This window comes from Mustela erminea, chromosome 4 (genome assembly GCF_009829155.1).
Source record: "Mustela erminea isolate mMusErm1 chromosome 4, mMusErm1.Pri, whole genome shotgun sequence".
In the NCBI taxonomy this organism is placed as follows: Eukaryota; Metazoa; Chordata; class Mammalia; order Carnivora; family Mustelidae; genus Mustela; species Mustela erminea.
Genome location: NC_045617.1, coordinates 42,883,448 through 42,901,411, shown reverse-complemented (window position 1 = coordinate 42,901,411; position 17,964 = coordinate 42,883,448). Strand labels below are relative to the sequence as shown.

At 37.9% G+C, this 17,964-nt stretch overlaps 1 protein-coding gene across 5 annotated transcripts in view; it reads left to right on the top strand.

Moving 5' to 3' along the window:
- Positions 1-11,825, top strand: part of CFAP206 (cilia and flagella associated protein 206) — a 49,670-nt gene extending 37,845 nt beyond the window's left edge. For all 5 annotated transcript variants that reach the window (XM_032339093.1, XM_032339092.1, XM_032339095.1 and 2 more), the window contains exons 11-13: positions 344-537; positions 4,040-4,180; positions 11,265-11,825. In XM_032339093.1, the coding sequence (XP_032194984.1) occupies positions 344-537; positions 4,040-4,180; positions 11,265-11,495 (566 nt within the window). In that variant the 3' untranslated portion in view covers positions 11,496-11,825. The remainder of the gene's footprint in view (positions 1-343; positions 538-4,039; positions 4,181-11,264) is intronic.
- Positions 11,826-17,964: the final 6,139 nt, after the last annotated feature.

The following is a 17,964-nucleotide window of genomic DNA, read 5'->3' as shown; positions in this document are numbered from 1 at the left end:
GAATTACTTTTAAAACAATGCTTGTAGTAGTTTAGTTAAAGGAGATTTGAAAAAACCGTCAAATGTCTAAGTGGTTCTCATAAAAGATTTTCAAACACCTTATATCTGGATAGCAAATTTTTATATAAACCATAGTTTAAGATTAATTTAAATGAATTTCACATAAAATATCATTCAAATAAAATGTATCATTTAAAATTGCAAATTGTACTATTTTAGCAAAATGAAAAGTGTAAGTCATATGTTAAATATGCAATATGTGGGGATGGTTTTATGGATGTATTACAAACGTAGAATCACTTAATATTTTATGCCGAATCCATTTCCTTTTCTTAATTTTCAGGAAATCCAGCAATTGGGATTTTGAAATATAAAGAAAAGTATTACACTTTCAATACCAGAGATGCTGCATACTTATTTGCAGAAAATCCTGAAAACTATATTGGTTTAATTAAAGAAAAGGCCAAAAAAAATGCAGAATTAATTCAGCTCCTGGAACTTCATCAACAGTTTGAAACCCTCATTCCATATTCTCAGGTTAGCATAGTTGGTATTTTAAGAATTTATGCCTTTAAAAGTACAGTTAACTTAAAGTTAGACTTTGTTGTAGAATGGTTCCTAAGTCCAGGCAGAGACAGGCTCCGAAGAGGGCCTCTAACACTGTCAGAAAGAGATTCATCCCGGAAGAGGGACACTAATGAAATCCATAGAAAATAAGGCAAACAAGTGATGGAGCCAAATTGATGAATTAGACTGGAAAATTCTGAAAGAGAAATACTACATTTAGATAAATAATTGAAACTATAGTGTTTTCTTATCTAAAATTAAAGAAGCTTAGTACAGATAACACAGGTGATAACTTAGAGCTGTAAGAGAACAGGTCTGTGTGTCTGTCTCTGCACTCCACACTCTGTACCATGCTGCTTTCCTTACTATTGCTTCCTAGTGTATCTTACTACCTGAGAGGGTAACCTCTTTCCTTTCCCTTTTACTTTTTCAAAATTGTCATAGATAGTGAGGCATAAATCTTTATATATCCATGTAATTTTCTTAATAAATTTGCCCAGTTCCCCCCCCAAATCTTCCTGAGATTTTAACTGGAATTGCATTAAAATAATCAAGTGAAATGATCAATAATTTTTCGTGTTTATTATATTAGGTTGTCCCATCCATAAGAAGTACCTGTTACTTAGTTTTTTTTTAAAGTAATTAGTAGTTTCATTAAGTATGTCTTAATAAAACATAATGGTTTTTGTTACATTTTTTACTCTGCCTACTTCTAAAACTGTACATGATCCCAGTAGTGACTGGTAATGATAATAATAATATATGCTTTTCAGTACGATGCCACTCAGTGTGACGACACCTCCGTTGAATGAACAATTCTCCTACAGAAAGGGTTTTGTTTCTATGTTCTCGATTGCGTTCCACTGGCCCAGGCTTTTCCAGTTTTATATTTTTTATTCTTTTGTGGTGTCTTTTCACAAATGAAAGTTACGTATTTTATTAATCTTTTTTCTCTCATGTCTTTAACTTTTCTGACTTGTTTAAGAAATCCTCAAGTATCTTAGATCATAAAATTATTCTCCTACATTGTCTTGCAACGAATCTGGATTTACCTTTCACACCCAAGTTTTTAATTGACTTGGATTTGATTTTTATGTTTAGGGGAAGGTGAAGATCTAATTTTAATTTTTTTTCCATTTGAGTAGTGAATTGCCCAAGATTTGTTCAATACTCTGTTCTTTCCCTACATCTACAGTGTCTTATATGCACAGATGTAATTTTTAGGTTCTCTATTCAATTTTTCAGTTAAAAAAAATCCCTACCTATATCTTATTAGAGCTTTATTATAAGTTCCAATACCTGTTGACTAAGTTCTGCCACTATTTCCTCTCTAAAGAATCTTGGCTATACTTGACTCTTGACTTTCCATTATAAATTTGAAAATTACATTGCCAAGTTCTATAAAAAATACTTGAAGGAATTATGAATTTGTGTGTCTATAGACAAGAATTATTTGGCCTTGCTACCACTTATATATAACTTACAGACTTGTAAGATTCCTCGAAGACAGTGAAAGGCTAGAATCAGATCATCAGAAAGGTGTGCTATAAGTACATCATGCACAATTTTCCATTAAGGAACAATTCCTCCCCTCCCCCGGCCATTTAATTGGTCTTGTTTTTCCTCTTCTATATATTTAAATCCCAGCTCTTCCTCAGTGACTTTCATATTTCAGAGCTGTAGTTCTTGTAATTATTTACTAGCCATTTACTTGAATTGTATTATATTGCTAGTCATCTTGCAGCATGTTTTTTTATCTCTCTAATTATATCATAACATTATTTTGCATGCAAAAATGATATGTTAAATGGTAGGGCAATCAATGATTATCTGTTGCTTGATTTGGAGTAAGAATTTTTTTTAAGTTCTTCTTCATTGAGAAAGTGAGAGAAAGAGCGTGAGTGGGGGCAGGGGAGGGGGAGGCAAATGGGGAAGGAGAGGCAGACTTCCTGCTGAGCAGGGAACCCAGTGAAGCTTTTGATCCCAGGCGTCTGAGATCATGACTCAAACTGAAGGCAGATGTTTACCCAGCTGAGCCACCCAGGTGCCCCTTGGAGTAAGAAGTTAATCTTGAATGGATGGATACAGGAGATATGGCATATATATATATATATATATATATATGAATATTACTGAGCCATAAAAAAGAATAAGATCTTGCTATTTGCTGCAACATGGTTGAATCAAGAGGATATTAGGCTAAGTGAAATAGCTCAGTCAGAGAAAGATAAATACCATATGATTTCATTCACGTATGGAGTTTAAGAGACAAAAATAATGGGAAAAGATGGGGCGCCTGGGTGGCTCAGTGGGTTAAGCCGCTGCCTTTGGCTCAGGTCATGATCTCAGGATCCTGGGATCGAGTCCCACATCGGGCTCTCTGCTCGCCAGGGAGCCTGCTTCCTCCTCTCTCTCTCTCTGCCTGCCTCTCTGCCTACTTGTGATCTCTCTCTGTCAGATAAATAAATAAAAATCTTAAAAAAAAATAATGGGAAAAGAGAAAAAAGGACAGACTATTAAATTTAGAGAACAATCTGGTGGTTGTCAGAGCAGAGGTGGGTGGGGGGATGGGCAAAATAGGTGAAGGGGATCAAGAGTAAGCTTACTGTGAGGAGCACTGAGTAATGTTTAGAATTGTTGAGTCACTGCATTCTACAGCTAAACTAATATATAACACTGTTATACCAGAATAAAAAAAAAATCCAGTCTTCTCTCCCTTCTCTTTACTGTGATCTGAGTTCTTTGGACATCTACCACCCCCTCCAGCAATTTCATATACAGTATAATCATATCTTATTTAGCCTGGAGTTAATATTTAATATTCTAATAGTGAGGTTGTGAATGACACAGCAGAAAATCGAAATATCCAGCTAAAACAAAACCACCTTGGATAATATGCTGAGTATGCATAGTTTGGGTTCAAGATATATCCTAGGGGCTCCTGCCTGGCTTAGTCAGTAGAGCAAGGGATTCTCTTCTTGGCGTCATGAGTTCGAACCCCACATTGGGTGTAGAGATTATAAATAAATAAACTTTAAAAATCTCATCATCAACTGTCATTAAAAAAAGATATATCCTAAAGATGTTTTGATACTTTAAACAAATATGATTCATATTTAATATTTAATGGCTATTTTAAACTGTCAGTTTTTAACAAACTATTCGCTTATACTACCAATTTTGAGAGGGGCATTTGACTTAGGAAAGAGTGACATTTGGTTTTCCCCTTCCAAAGTATACCTCCCATATTAACTTCACAAAGTCAGGTATAAAGAAATCCACAATGCCCAGGAAAGTTATCTCATTTAGGTCACTACTACAGGCTTATTTTCTCTGCTGTCTTTATGAGTATATTCCATGTTTAAAAATTCTTGTTTTTCTAATATTTTTTTCATAGCTAAATATTTTTAGTTATCCCTAAATAGTGTTTATTTTTAAAATAAGTACTAATTATAAAACTTCATTTTTTTAGATGAAGGATGTTGACAAACATATAAAACCAATTACAATGTCTGAAAGTAGCACACAGACGGATACGCACATATTGCCACCAACAATTGTGAGATCATATGAGTGGAATGAATGGGAATTAAGAAGAAAAGCTATAAAATTGGTTTGTAACAATATTTTCTAAAATTATTTATAGGTTGGAGATTTTTTTTTCTTTAAGACAGTGGAAGAGATGATTTATTGTATATATGTTACATTCAGCCACATACGAAAACAGAATTAATCCTAAAAGTCACAGGTCCAGGGTATAGGACCAAAAGGGACAGGTTTGGTATGATCTAGGTGGTTGTGATCAAATGGCAATGGATATTCTAGATCCACGGAATCAAGTTCTAGAAAGTACCAGCGTCTCGGGCCTCTGGCTTTCCTTATGTCTATTCCTGTGGCTTCCATGGGTGTACAAGCTAGCTGTTTACTTGGACCTCTGCCTCATCTTTCTCACTTCAGCCTCCACATTGCTTCTTCCTCCACTTGCTTGGTGCAGGGTTTTCCAAGATGGCACTAAGGCCGAGAGCTAGAGGTTGGGGAACTCTAATGTATCATTACTCATAGAGCTAGTAATTTAATTTATTTATATAAACTAGTGAGTGGTATACAGAGTTCTTTGCATATTAATTTGCCAGCTTTACCTTGTAAGATTGTCTTCTAATTTTAAGCATATAGAGAAGGATGAAACTATTCTCAAATTATACCATCCAGTAACTACAACAATGGTAGTTACTCACTCTCTCTTTCTATACCCATCTATTGTGCTAATCTATGAGGGTCTAGTATTTAAAGCACTCTCAGCTTCCTCTAATCCTGGAAGTATATCCTTGTCTTTTGTTTTTGTTTTTGTTTTTTTGAGGAGCAGAATGTTACCTCTATTATATCCCAGATAGTGTCCTCTCTTGTTGTCAACATCTTCTCTACACTCACTGAGCTCTCTTATCCTTCTGATTCTCAGTCACTTTAATTATAAGAGGTGCCTGCCCTCAAAGCATAGCTTTGAAACTCTCATCCATGTCTGACTCCGTGGAATTCCTCCCATTAACTCTTTCTATAGTACCTCATCATTTTAAACAACAAGTATTTAGAGTATGAAGGAAACTCTTTTACATCTGTAGCCTTTTCTTAGTATATTTTGCCCATCTCTTTGATTGAAATCAGGTGTGGAAATAAACAAAGTCTTACCCAAATGGGAACAGAGGCTATTTATTCAAAGTTTGCTATAGCAAGGGAGTCAAGCACCATCACCTGCAGTTGGCAGAAGCTCCAAAGCAGGCAGGAGAAGAGGGAGAGCTTGATGGTGAAAAAAAGGGAAGGGTTTAAAGAGTTTTCTGATTAGAAGTTGTTGACATGGGGAAACTGGAGGTGGGCTAACACAAAATGGGGGATCTTATGTGATTAGTTTGGTGGGTATCATGGGCTTTCTTTGGTCGGTCCTTAATTGAAAGATGGAGACAGCAAAAAAATAGGGAAGCTGGCCAAATCCTGCCTGTTCTGTGCTGATAGCTATGGCTACAGAGGTTGTGTGGGAGAGTTCTATCGTTTTAGAAGGTATAGCCTTTTTCCGTTTGTATACGCAGTGTTTTATAGGCTTTTCACCAACCTTGACATTTTTCTTGCCCCCCTTTCTGGTGGCAGCTTTTCAGTCCCTTGATTTCCTGGGATGAGGAAGGATTAGCTTCCTAGTATATCTTCTAGATCTTTTTGTTCCATTAATATTGCTATCAGTTACTCTTCTGTAGTTCATGAAGCTCCATCCCCATGTTCTTTTCTGTTATTTACTAAACTCACTTGAGCCCATCGGACATATGCAAGTTAACATAGATACCCCTACTTTGTTATTCAGAAGCTAATCTTCTAGCAAGTGCATGGATACACTAAAAATATTTCAGTACCTCTTAGTAAGTAGTATAACAGAAGTGAAATAAAAGTTGACTTCCAGCTCTTTGAAAAATACCGGTGGAATTTTTATTGGGATGGCATTGAAAGTATAGGCAGTATAGACAGTATAGAAAGTATAGGCAATATAGACATTGTAACAGTGTTTATTCTTCTGATCCATGAGCATGGCATGCTCTTCCATCTTTTTGTGTCTTCTTCAATTCCTTTCTTGAGTGTTCTATAGTTGAGGCCTCAAGTACAGATCCTTTACCTCTTTGGTTAGGTTTACTCCCGGGTATCTTATAGTTCTTGGTGCTATAGTAAATGGAATCAGTTCTCTAATTTCCCTTTATATATTTTTCATTGCTAGTGTATAAGAAAGCAAATGATTTCTGTACATTGATTTTGTATCCTGCCACATTACTGAATTGCTGTATGAGTTCTAGTAGTTTGGGGGTAGAGTCTTCAGGGTTTTCCATATAAAGTATCACTCATCTGCGAAGAGAGAGAGTTTGACTTCTTCTTTGCCAAGTTGAATACTTTTATTTCTTTTTGTTGTCTGATTGCTGTTGCTAGGACTTCTAGTACTATGTTGAACAACAGTGGTAAGGGTGGGCATCCTTGTTGTTTTCTTGATCTCAAAGGGAAGGTCATCAGCTTTTCTGCATTGAGGATGATATTCACTGTGGGTTTTTCATAGATAGATTTTATGAAGTTCAGGAATGTTCCCTCTATCACTATACTTTGAAGGGTTTTAATCAGGAACGGATGCTGTATCTCATCAAATGTTTTTTCTGGATCAATTGAGAGGGCCATGTGGTTCTTCTCTCTTCTCTTATTGATTTGTTCTATTAATTGTTTTATTTGCAAATGTTGAGCCACCCTTGCATCCCATGGATAAATCCCACCTGGTCATGGTGGATAATCTTTTTAATGTACTGTTGGATCCTGTTAGCTAGGATCTTGTTGAGAATCTTCGCATCCATATTCATCAGAGATATTGGTCTGAAGTTCTCCTTTTCGGTGGGGTCTTTGCCTGGTTTGGGATTAGGGTGATGCTGGCTTCATAAAAAGAGTCTGGAAGTGTTCTTTCTGTTTCTGTTTTTTGAAATAGCTTCAGAAGAATAGGTATTATTTATTCTTTGAATGGTTGATAGAATTCCCCAGGGAATCCATCAGGTCCTGGGGTCTTGTGTTTCGGGAGTTTTTTTTTTTTTTTTAAGGTTTTATTTATTCATTTAACAGAGAGGATGACTAAGAATAGGGGGAGGAGCAGGTAGAGTAGGAGGGAGAAGCAAGCTCTCTGCTGAGCCAGGAGCCAGATGTGGGACTTGATCCCAGGACCCTGGGATCATGACCTGAGCCAAAGGGAGATGCTTAACGACTGAGCCATCCAGGTGCCCTTGTTTTTTGGGAGGCTTTTGATCACTGCTTCAATCTTGTTCCTATATATTGGTCTATTCGGGTTGCCAATTTTTTCCTAATTCAGTTTTGGAAGTTTATAGGTTTCTAGGAATGCATTCATTTCATCTAGGTTGCTTAACTTACTGGCATATAATTGTTGATAATAATTTCTGATGATTGTTTCTATTTCCATAGTGTTAATCATGTTCGCTCCCTTTTCATTCATCATTTAATGAATTTGGGTCCTATCTCTTTTCTTTTGGATTAGTTTGGCCAGTGGTTTATCAATTCTATTGATTCTTTCAAAAAACCAGCTTCTAGTTTCGTTGATGTGTTCTACTGTATCTATAGTTTCTATCTCAATGATCTCTGCTCTCATCTTGATTATTTCCTTTCTTGTATGTGGGGTTGGCTTAATTTGTTGTTGATTCTCCAGTTCTTTAAAGCGTAAAGAGAGTTGGTGTATTCAGGATTTTTCCATTTTTTTGAAGGAGGCTTGGATGGCTATGTATTTCACCCTTAGGACAGCCCATAGATTTTGGAGCAATATGCCTTCATCCTCATTGGTTTCCATGAATTGTTTTAAGTTCTTCTTTGATTTCCCAGTTGATGAGGGAGTGGTGATCCAAACATTCTTAAGCAGGATGATCTTTTGCTTCCAAGTATTTGCTTTCCTTCCATACTTTTTTCTTGTGGTTGAGTTCCAGTTTCAAAGCATTGTGGTCTGAGAATATGCATGGAATAATCTCGGTCTTTTGGTATTGGTTGAGCCCTGATTTGTGACCAAGTATGTGATCTATTCTGGAGAAAGGTCCATGTACACTCAAGAAGAATGAGTATTTTATTGTTTTAGGGTGGGATGTTCTGTATATATCTATGAGGTCCATCTAGTCCAATGTGTCATTGAATGCTCTTGTTTCTTTATTGATTTTCTGCTTGGATCATCTGTCGATTACTGACACTGGAGTGTTAAGATCCCCTACAATAATGAGTTGGAAAAAACAATCCTAAAATTTGTATGGAACCAAAAGAGACGCTGAATTGCTAAGGAAATGTTGAAAAAGAAAAAGAAAGCTGGGGGCATCACATTGCCTGATATCAAGCTTTACTACAAAGCTATGATCACCAAGACAGCATGGTACTGGCACAAAAACGGTCACATAGACCAGTGGAACAGAGTAGAGAGCCCAGATATGGACCCTCAACTCTATGGTCAAATAAGGTTTGACAAAGCAAGAAAAAAAATCCACTGGAAAAAAAACAGTCTCTTTAACAAATGGTGCTGGAAAAACTGGACAGCTATGTATAGAAGAATGAAACTCGATCATTCTCTCACACCATACACAAAGATAAACTTGAAATGGATAAAAGACCTCAATATGAGGCAGGAATCTATCAAAATCCTAGAGGAAAACATAGGCAGTAACCTCTTCGACATCGGCCACAGCAACTTCTTTCAAGGCATGTCCCCAAAGGTAAAGGAAACAAAAGCGAAAATGAACTTTTGGGACTTCATCAAAATCAAAAGTTTCTGCACAGCAAGGGTAACAGTTAACAAAACCAAGAGGCAACCCACAGAATGGGAGAAGATATTTGGAAATGACAGTACAGACAAAGGGTTAATATCTAAGATCTATAAAGAACTCCTCAAACTCAACACCCCCAAAACAGATAATCATGTCAGAAAATGGGCAGAAGACATGAACAGACGCTTCTCCAAAGAAGACATACAAATGGCTAACAGATTTGATTTGATTCAAATCAAAACCACATTGAGATACCACCATACACCAGTTAGAATGGCCAAAATCAACAAGACAGGAAACAACAAGTGTTGAAAATGATGTGGAGAAAGGGGAACTTTGTTACACTATTGGTGGGAATGCAAGTTGGTGCAGCCACTTTGGAAAACAGTGTGGGGATTCCTCAAAAAATTAAAAATAGAGCTACCCTATGACCCTACAGTTGCACTACTAGGTATTTACCCCAAGGTACAGATGTAGTGAAAAGAAGGGCCATCTGTACCCCAATGTTCATAGCAGCAATGGGCACAGTCGCCAAACTGTGGAAAGAACCAAGATGTCCTTCAGCAGATGAATGGATAAAGAAGATGTGGTCCATATATACAATGGAGTATTATGCCTCCATCAGAAAGGATGAATACCCAACTTTTGTATCAACATGGATGGGACTGGAGGAGAATATGCTGAGTGAAATAAGTCAAGCAGAGAGAGTCAATTATTACATGGTTTCACTTACTTGTGGAGCATAAGAAATAACACGGAGGACATTGGGAGATGGAGAGAAGTAAGATGGGGGAAATCAGAGGGGGAGACAAATCGTGACAGACTGTGGACTCTGAGAAACAAACTGAGGGTTTTGAGGGGAGAAGGGTGGGGGATTGGGTGAGCCTGGTGGTGGGTATTAAGGAGGGTATGTAGTGCATGGAGCACTGGGTGTGGTGCTTAAACAATGAATTTTGGAAAACACAAAAGGTTAAATTAAAAAAAGTTGACTTCAGTGACATTTGAAGTTGGTCTTAGGTATGAATAGGCAAAGGGGAAGGGGGAGTGATGGCTGGATAGAATATGAGAGGTAGAGGTGCCAACATAAGTCTATACTAGAAATGGGAAGAGATTGGGGTGTTCAGTGGGGCTGCACTGCATACTAATTAAGCCCTCTCTTCCCATTCCTCACCTCCACTCTGTTTCCCACTGGAGACCTAGTAATTACCCTGTAGAATTGCATCATGTTGAATGCCAGCTCCCCATATATTACTGGTACAACGTGCTGATAGAACAAAACTGAGTGTATTACTTAAAGCTGTAGTAGGAACCACCACCTCAGGAGAGCCTTGGAAGTGTCTTGAGGGGGAAGAGGAAGGTCAGAATTTATTGAGAATGGGGGGTGTTGTGTGGAAGGTAGGTCTTTCAATGCCAAGGGTAAGGTCAGGGGATGGGATGAAGGATTGAATTGGGTTGGGTAAAGATCATGAAAAAGGAGCTCAGCATTGATGGGAATCGAGGGTGAAGATTTATGGGGCAGGGGTGCAAAGAATGTTAGGGCGTAATGCCTGTATTGATGCTTAGGACTGAAGGTGTGTCTTTCAGGATGTTCTGTAGTCAGACAAGTTATTTGTTTTGGCAGGGGTCTCTTGGAATGGTAAAATCCTGCTAATGAGGACAATGGAATAGTGAAGTCATATTAATGTAGACAGAAAACTCAGTGTGGGGGGAAAATGGTTTCAGTTCTCACTTACCCACAGTGTCTCAAAATCTGAAATGTTTCCTCTCATTCCAGGTCTTTACTTTTTAACTCACAGGCTCTAATGCTTTTGAGTTTTTCTCTTGGACTTCCTCACTGCTTCAGCAAATCCTAGTCTCCTCTTTCTAAACTCCTCTTTGCTTCCCAGCCTGAGTAATCTGTTTAACTTCATGTTTACTAGTAATCCATGAAAAGAGTAAGCAAGATGTAGAATACTGTAAAATATAACCTAAAGACATTAGAACTTTTTATATTAAAAGTTTTGGGTGATATCCATTTAAAAAAGACAAAGGAAATCTTAAATTTCTGTCTTTTAAAACAATAAACCAAGCATGGCAGGAAAATCCAAGTGGTATGAATCTCAAAGTATAATAGTGAAGGAATTAGAAGATTATACTAATAAACAATTGAGCTCACTGTTAAGTTTGAATCCGCATGTTCTTTCTTTGGGCCCATTTTCAACCTTTCATGTATTTTTCTACATCTTAGCAAAGGGTTTTATAATGCTCTAGTTTTTCTAATGTTTTAATGTTTTGTAGAAAAATGCTGTGTTGGAGGGCTAATTTCTTTGCGGATTGAGAAAAAATTAGACTGATATTATTTGCTTTTTTAGAGATGGGCTAATTCCTGTATATTCTCTTTCTTTTTAGGCCAATTTGCGTCAGAAAGCTACTCACTCAGTACAAACTGATCTCAGTCACATGAGAAGAGAAAATTGTTCACAGGTGTACCCACCCAAGGATGTTGGCACGCAGTCTAAGAGAGAAGGCAGCAGTCGAGTGCCCAGGCCCCAGATTTATATAGCTGGTCTCCGTGGAGGACAGGGTAAAGTCACCTCTGGGGTCAAGGTGAACTTAACTAGAGCTGTTGATGAGACATAGTTACAGAGTGAATTTTCAAAGGAGATCTCACCAAGTTATGAGTGGAGGCCAATATTGACAAGTATCTTTGCGTCCCTGAAAATTAGTTAATTTTGTGGGTCTGGCACATTCATCAGTTGTGTGAGTGCTTTCTGGATTCTCATGTGTATTCACTTCAACCTACTACAGAAAACTAGAAGTTGTTTCCTGTAACACATTTTGCATTGTATTAAAATTGAAAAGTAAAACTCTGTCCACTCAGCTTTTATTTGCCAGAAAAAGTTTGGCGACATTGAGGACTGAAATTGTAATGCTCTTTAGATTTTAATATATTTATAAGATTATGATTGAGATAGAAGTTTATTTATTTCTAAAATCCTATTGAATGTTAAACATTACAATTTTAAAGTCTAGTCAATATTTGCAGCCTCATTAGTTATTAAATGTTAACATGGATTAAATTGAGGTGTAATAAGACCTCGCTAATTTGGAATAATTAGAGCAGAGGTCCACATGAATTTTAAAAATCTGGAAATTTTACATAAAATCTGGATTTCTGACCCACTGGAAGAAAAAAATCAGAATATTTGACAGTACTTGGCTAACATTCCTATGAGCAACAGCTGTGCTCTTTCATAGGCCAGGCATGTCCAGTCCCCGTTACTGCTGTCTTGCCTTATCGGCCTGAGCCCATTGGCAGTTGTGTTTAGGGCCCATGTGCTTTACTGGTAGCTGAATTTTAAAGCTATTGTTTTATTACTGTTTTACATACTTCTAATACCAACTCCTGGACAATAAAGACTCCCAGGTGGAGGGACCATTAAACATGCTTTAATGACAAGGGGATCGTTTATATTTAATATAGTTTTTCCTGCCTTGGTGACTTTTTAAGGTGCTTTCATAATTCGTTTTCTATGTAGGTTAAATGTTATTTATAAAATGAATATGTTTCAAAATCCTTTCTCCACATATATCATGAAGGTAAACTTCGAAGAGACCTACTTCTCAGTGTTCATGATTTTCATATCTGTAGTTTAAAAATGATGTTAAAGATAGGCTGGCTGGCTGTTGAGGCAAGGCCTGGGGCGGGGTGCCGGAGGTGGGGGGCAGGGATCTGGCCTTGTAGGTGGTGGGAGGATGGGAGACAACATTGAACTTCACAACATCAGGTGTTTTATTTTATCTGTTTTGTCCACCCTCATTCGATTCTGCAAGATTCCTAAACGCAGAAAAGGATGGCTGGAAAGTGATAATTCTGGGTTATCATAATTCTGGGTTATCAAGTTAAGGCTGAAAATAAAATTTCCAAATAAGAAAAATACCAAACCCAGTTTGAAAAGCTCAATTTAGTATCAGGAGGTTGCCTGGTAAGTACAACAGAACCAGAATGAAGGGAGCTAGACCAAATGGCCCTCTGCTGGGATCTTGACCATTCACCCAAGCTCTGGTGCGCTCTAAAGATCCCGCCACATGCTGGAACCCTCCTCAGATGGTCCCATTTCAGCAGATTGCAAGCCAAACTTACTTTCTCAGACAGATTTGTTTCTCCCTTTGTACAAAGGCCTCACTGTCTATTCAGTAGCAGACATTTAAAACTTCTTGACAGCCTGTGTCCTAATGCCCCTACATTTAATAATTCATCAAGCTCTGTTGATTCTGTTTGAATTGTCTGTGTCTTTCTGTTTTCACCACCACTGCTATTGTTTAGGACTTAGTCCTATTACCTGATTCATTGGCATGTCTCTAACATATAAATCTGATCACTGTCACCTGTCTCCGTCCCCCAATTTTTGCTTCCCTCACTTAAACACCTACCAAGACTCATTTCTATTACAGAGGTGATCATGGAAATACTCCCTTACATATGATGTAAGACTTTTCAGAATATATCCATTTATCTTCCAGTTTCCTTTGCTGCTCCTCTCTTGCTATCTCCCTACACTATGTTTATGAGGGAAGTCAAACCAAACACTTCAGCTATGTCATTGTCTTTAATACCATCATCCTCTGCTCTTGCTTTTCACTGTTGCCTGGAATGTATTCCACAGGCACCCCTACGAGATTATGTTTGTCCTCAAACAGGCTGATTGGATTTTACCTTTACAGTGAAGGTTTTCTCCCATCACCTTGGGGAGAATGAATTGCTTTTTCCCTTGGATTTTCGCAGATTTTACTTATGCCCTTAGTATTGTACTTAAAGTCAATAGGTATACATGTGGTCATCTGTATTCTCTCTGTTAGATTGTAAATTTCTTGATATTTGAACTGTATTCTAGCCATTTTTATACCCTGGCATTTGCATAGTATGTTGTTCAGTGAATGAAGGAAGAAAAAGGGTATAAATGAGAGCACAGACTGGATGCAGGATATTGGTCGAGTGATTAATAGTCAAGGTGGAAATTGATAAGGAGCTCAGCAGCAGAGTAGTCATTGGAAAAGAAGAGAGAGAGGAACAGAGGGAAAAGATTATTTTTTGAGAAGTGGTGAGGAAAAAATTTGGATAAGTCATGTTGGTATAGTTTTTGGAGAACGTTGAAAGCCAGACAGAGGAATATGTTGCCTGCCTGTACCATTGCAGATTCTTGAAAAGAATATTGATTGTGGGAGGGAGATACTATGTTTGGGGAGATGACTAGGAAGCTGTTGCAAGAATTAGGGCCTGGGATTATGGATGACATGAAGGGCAAATGTGAGATTTAATGAATAGGATAGAACATCTCAGGAAAAGGAAGAACAAATCACAGTATGATCTCAGGGTGTCTACCCTAGGGGACAGGAGATAATTGGGAAGAGGAGCTGGTTGATCAAAGAGAACACATTCAGTACTAGAAAAATTGTGTCTAAGGGATGACAAAAATAATAAAGCAGAGGTGACAGGAATTTGAACCGGACAAAGGTAATTTGGGACGTTATCCCCAAGGGAATGGGAATAGAATGAGGAGGAAGAGACAAAATGAGACAACGAGCAGTCAGAGTAGTAGAAAAAGACATAAAGGAACCTCTGTGGTCAAGGAAGTAAGGTCAAGGTCTACTACTTATTAGCTGTGTTACTTAATTCTTCTCTGCTACAGTTTTTCCCTCATGAAAACGGGGATACTAACAGTTCCTAACCCACTGGGCTGTCAAGAGGATTGAATGAGTTAACCCATGCAAAGCATTTACATGGTTAAGTGCTTGGTTAATGTTGGCCAAGAAAGGAGGGAGTCTCCAGTGTCTCATTCTACCACACTGCCATCCTCACTCTGCCCACTTTCTGGTTTCAAGTTCTCAGTCAGTGCCTTGAATAATGCTTGGCACATTATGGCTTTCAGTCAATGTCTGATGGATAAACAGAAGAGGATGAGAAACGAGAAAAGGTCAATGGAGTAGGCAACTGCTGAGCTCCGTTTTAATGGAGTTGGCTTGAGTAGAAGTAAAATTGTAGGAAGCAGAAAATGGTAGAAATAAGTACAGACTACAAATAAGTACTGCTTGGCAGGAAAAGAAAAACGAGATTATGGTGGCTAAAAAAGGAAGCAGAAGCAAGGGAGCGTTAAGCTCCAATAAGAAATGTTTAGATGTGTTACTCATGTTTTGCTCTTTAAGTCTAGACACTGAATTTTACATTGTCTCCTTGTATTTTTTAACTTTCTCAAATGCAGCAGTTCTTTTTGGCGTGTCTTTAGTAATATTACACCATAGGAAAGAATTGTTTTAAAATACTAACCTAGCAAATTGGGATGTAATTTTCTTAATAGCAGAATGAGAAACATATGCTTAAATTGTCATGGAAACAATTATGTTTAGGTGTCTGCATTTGCCTAAATGTTCTTTATGGTTAATGATTTACTGTACTTGAAACTTCACTACTTTTAATAATCTGTTATGTAGCTACATCCTTGAATTTAACTATAATTTCCTTAAGCCTTTTGGTATTGCTTACTGCACAGGGTACAGCTGTACTTTAGTACCAAATGGATAGAGAAATGGCTTCCTTTTATATAATTCATTGAGACTGGGGTAGCTCTGATGTATGATCAGATATAGAAGTGAGCAGGATTTCAAGGCAAATATTGCAGCGTGGTAATGACAGGAACATCAGGGTTTCAGGTGGCGATAGCAGTAGCTGTTTGAAATACGTCAGGTTAGCTCATCATCGGGCAAAAATGACCCTATGGTTCACATGTTGAAGATGACTGCTTCTTGCAATAACCACAGCTGTAGAGAAGGCCATACATAAGAGAAGCACACTAAGTCACTAGATTTTTCTCTAAGACTGAGGAAAATTCAGAATGAATAAGTAAAATTTAGCTCAAATGTAGAGTGCAAATATCTGCTTGGCCATTTATTGGGCTGGGATAATAAACAGAAACGGCAGCTGGAAAGGTAGCAGGAAATATTTCTCTGAAGGGTCTGCTCAGTACAGTATAATAACCACAACCTCTTCTGAGTGTCTACTTTCTAACGCAGTGAAACATTTTGTTCTCTGAATGCATCTGCTGTTAGGAACCTTGTTACTGAAATTATTGTCAGTAAGAATGACACGGCCCGTTTTTGCTTTGACACAAAGAAGTGGCCTCAGTTTCCAACCTAGAAGCAAAGCCTTCATTTCAGGGCCTCCTGAACACAATAGTCCACATCCTGTAATTTTGTTGTTTTCGAGAAACAGGATCCTGACACTGTTCTTCAGTCCAGATCTGATGTTGACTTCTTTATAAACAGCTCTGCTGGGCGCCTGGGTGGCTCAGTTGGTTGGGCAATTGCCTTCGGCTCAGGTCACAGTCCTGGAGCCCCATGGGGAGTCTGCTTCTCCCTCTGACCTTCTCGCCTCTCATGCTCTCTCTCAAATAAATAAAATATTTAAAAAAGAAACAGCTCTGCTTCAAATCTATCAAAACTCTGCTTCCTTTAAATTTCACCTAAATCTAACGATCTCCCAGATTTTATAATTCTTCGTTCCCGAGACATACCACACAATTTCTCTGGTGTGAGATTTCCCTCATTGGAATGGGTCAATAATCCTGATCCTCTCTAAATATAGGTTTGTCCCTAGTGGTCTTGGGCTGAACAGGTTAGGACAGGAGACATCAAAATCTAGTCAAGTTTCATGCCAGTGGAGTAGGAAGTCTTTTGGGCAATTGAAATTTATTAAAAGTAGATTCAGTAGCATATGTTATGTGAACCAGAAATGTCACAAAAAATAGCCCAACAGTCTTTTACCTATCACCTTAATTATAATCAGTGTATGTGTGTGTGTGTGTGTGTGTGTGTGTGAGAGAGAGAGAGAGAGAGAGAGATACTATTCTCTACCAAAAAGAACCATAGTTCCTTGAAGTGTAGTTGATTCTATGACCTAGGACAGGGAAATATTAAGATTGGCTGGAACCTCTTGTTGCCAGAAATAAAGAATGCTTTAAAAACCTTGTGCAGATGTAAAGAAAGAAGTAGGCTTACAAGGGCCATATTGGCATAACTTGAGCATCAAAAGGAGAATAATTATATTTAATTAAGTTGAGACCATAATGATACTCCATTTTTTAAAAAAAGATTTTATTTATTTATTTGACAGAGATCACAAGTAGGCAGAGAGGCAGGCAGAGAAAGAGGAGGAAGCCGACACCCCGCTGAGCAGAGAGCCCAGTGAGGGGCTCAATCCCAGGACCCTGGGATCATGACCTGAGCCTAAGGCAGAGGCTTTAACCCACTGAGCCACCCAGGCACCCCCATAATGATACTCCAAAATGGGAAGAGAGAAACTGTACAAAACTGTAGTTATAAAATAAAAGAAGGAATGTATGTTGGGATGTTTTCTATTATTAAAATTAATGTCAGAGAAGGCTGTGAGTTTTTTGTTTAAGTGTAAGTGTAAGAACATATGCAATAGTGAATGTACCAATTACAAGAAGAGGTAAGAAGGACCAGTGAGCACACATACAACCCCATAGAGGGAAAGTCCAACAGTGTTCCAAAATGAGATTAATCAAATGTCCGCCTCTACAAAGCTTTTTCTAATAGTAATGTGATGCTAATAAGGTATGCAAATTTTTCCAATAATTTTAGTAGACTAGATTTATTTACATGTATGCATATCTAATGATAAGGCAATTGTGTACAACAATCAAACCTCTAAAAAGTGATTTTAGAGAAAGATGGTGCTACAGGAGGAGTACGCTTCTGGGTCTCTCAGATTCTTGTATCCCTGTTCCTATAAGGGCTGATGTACCTTTATAGTATTTTTAACCAATCCACGTGATATGCGGAAAGCCTTTCATTTTGCCAATGAATTATTTCTAGCATCGCTTATGCTAATATCTACAGTGAAAGTGAAGATTATAGCTGTTGAAGTAATTGCCTGTTGCCACGTCTGACATTTTTGAAGCCCTTTTGTTGTGAGAAGATCATGTAGTTAGAATGGCCAAGTAAATATAATCAATGACAATGCTGACAATAAGGACACAGTCGCAAGACTTCTGAAAGATTACATAAATCATGTTAAGTTTAAGTAAGAGGT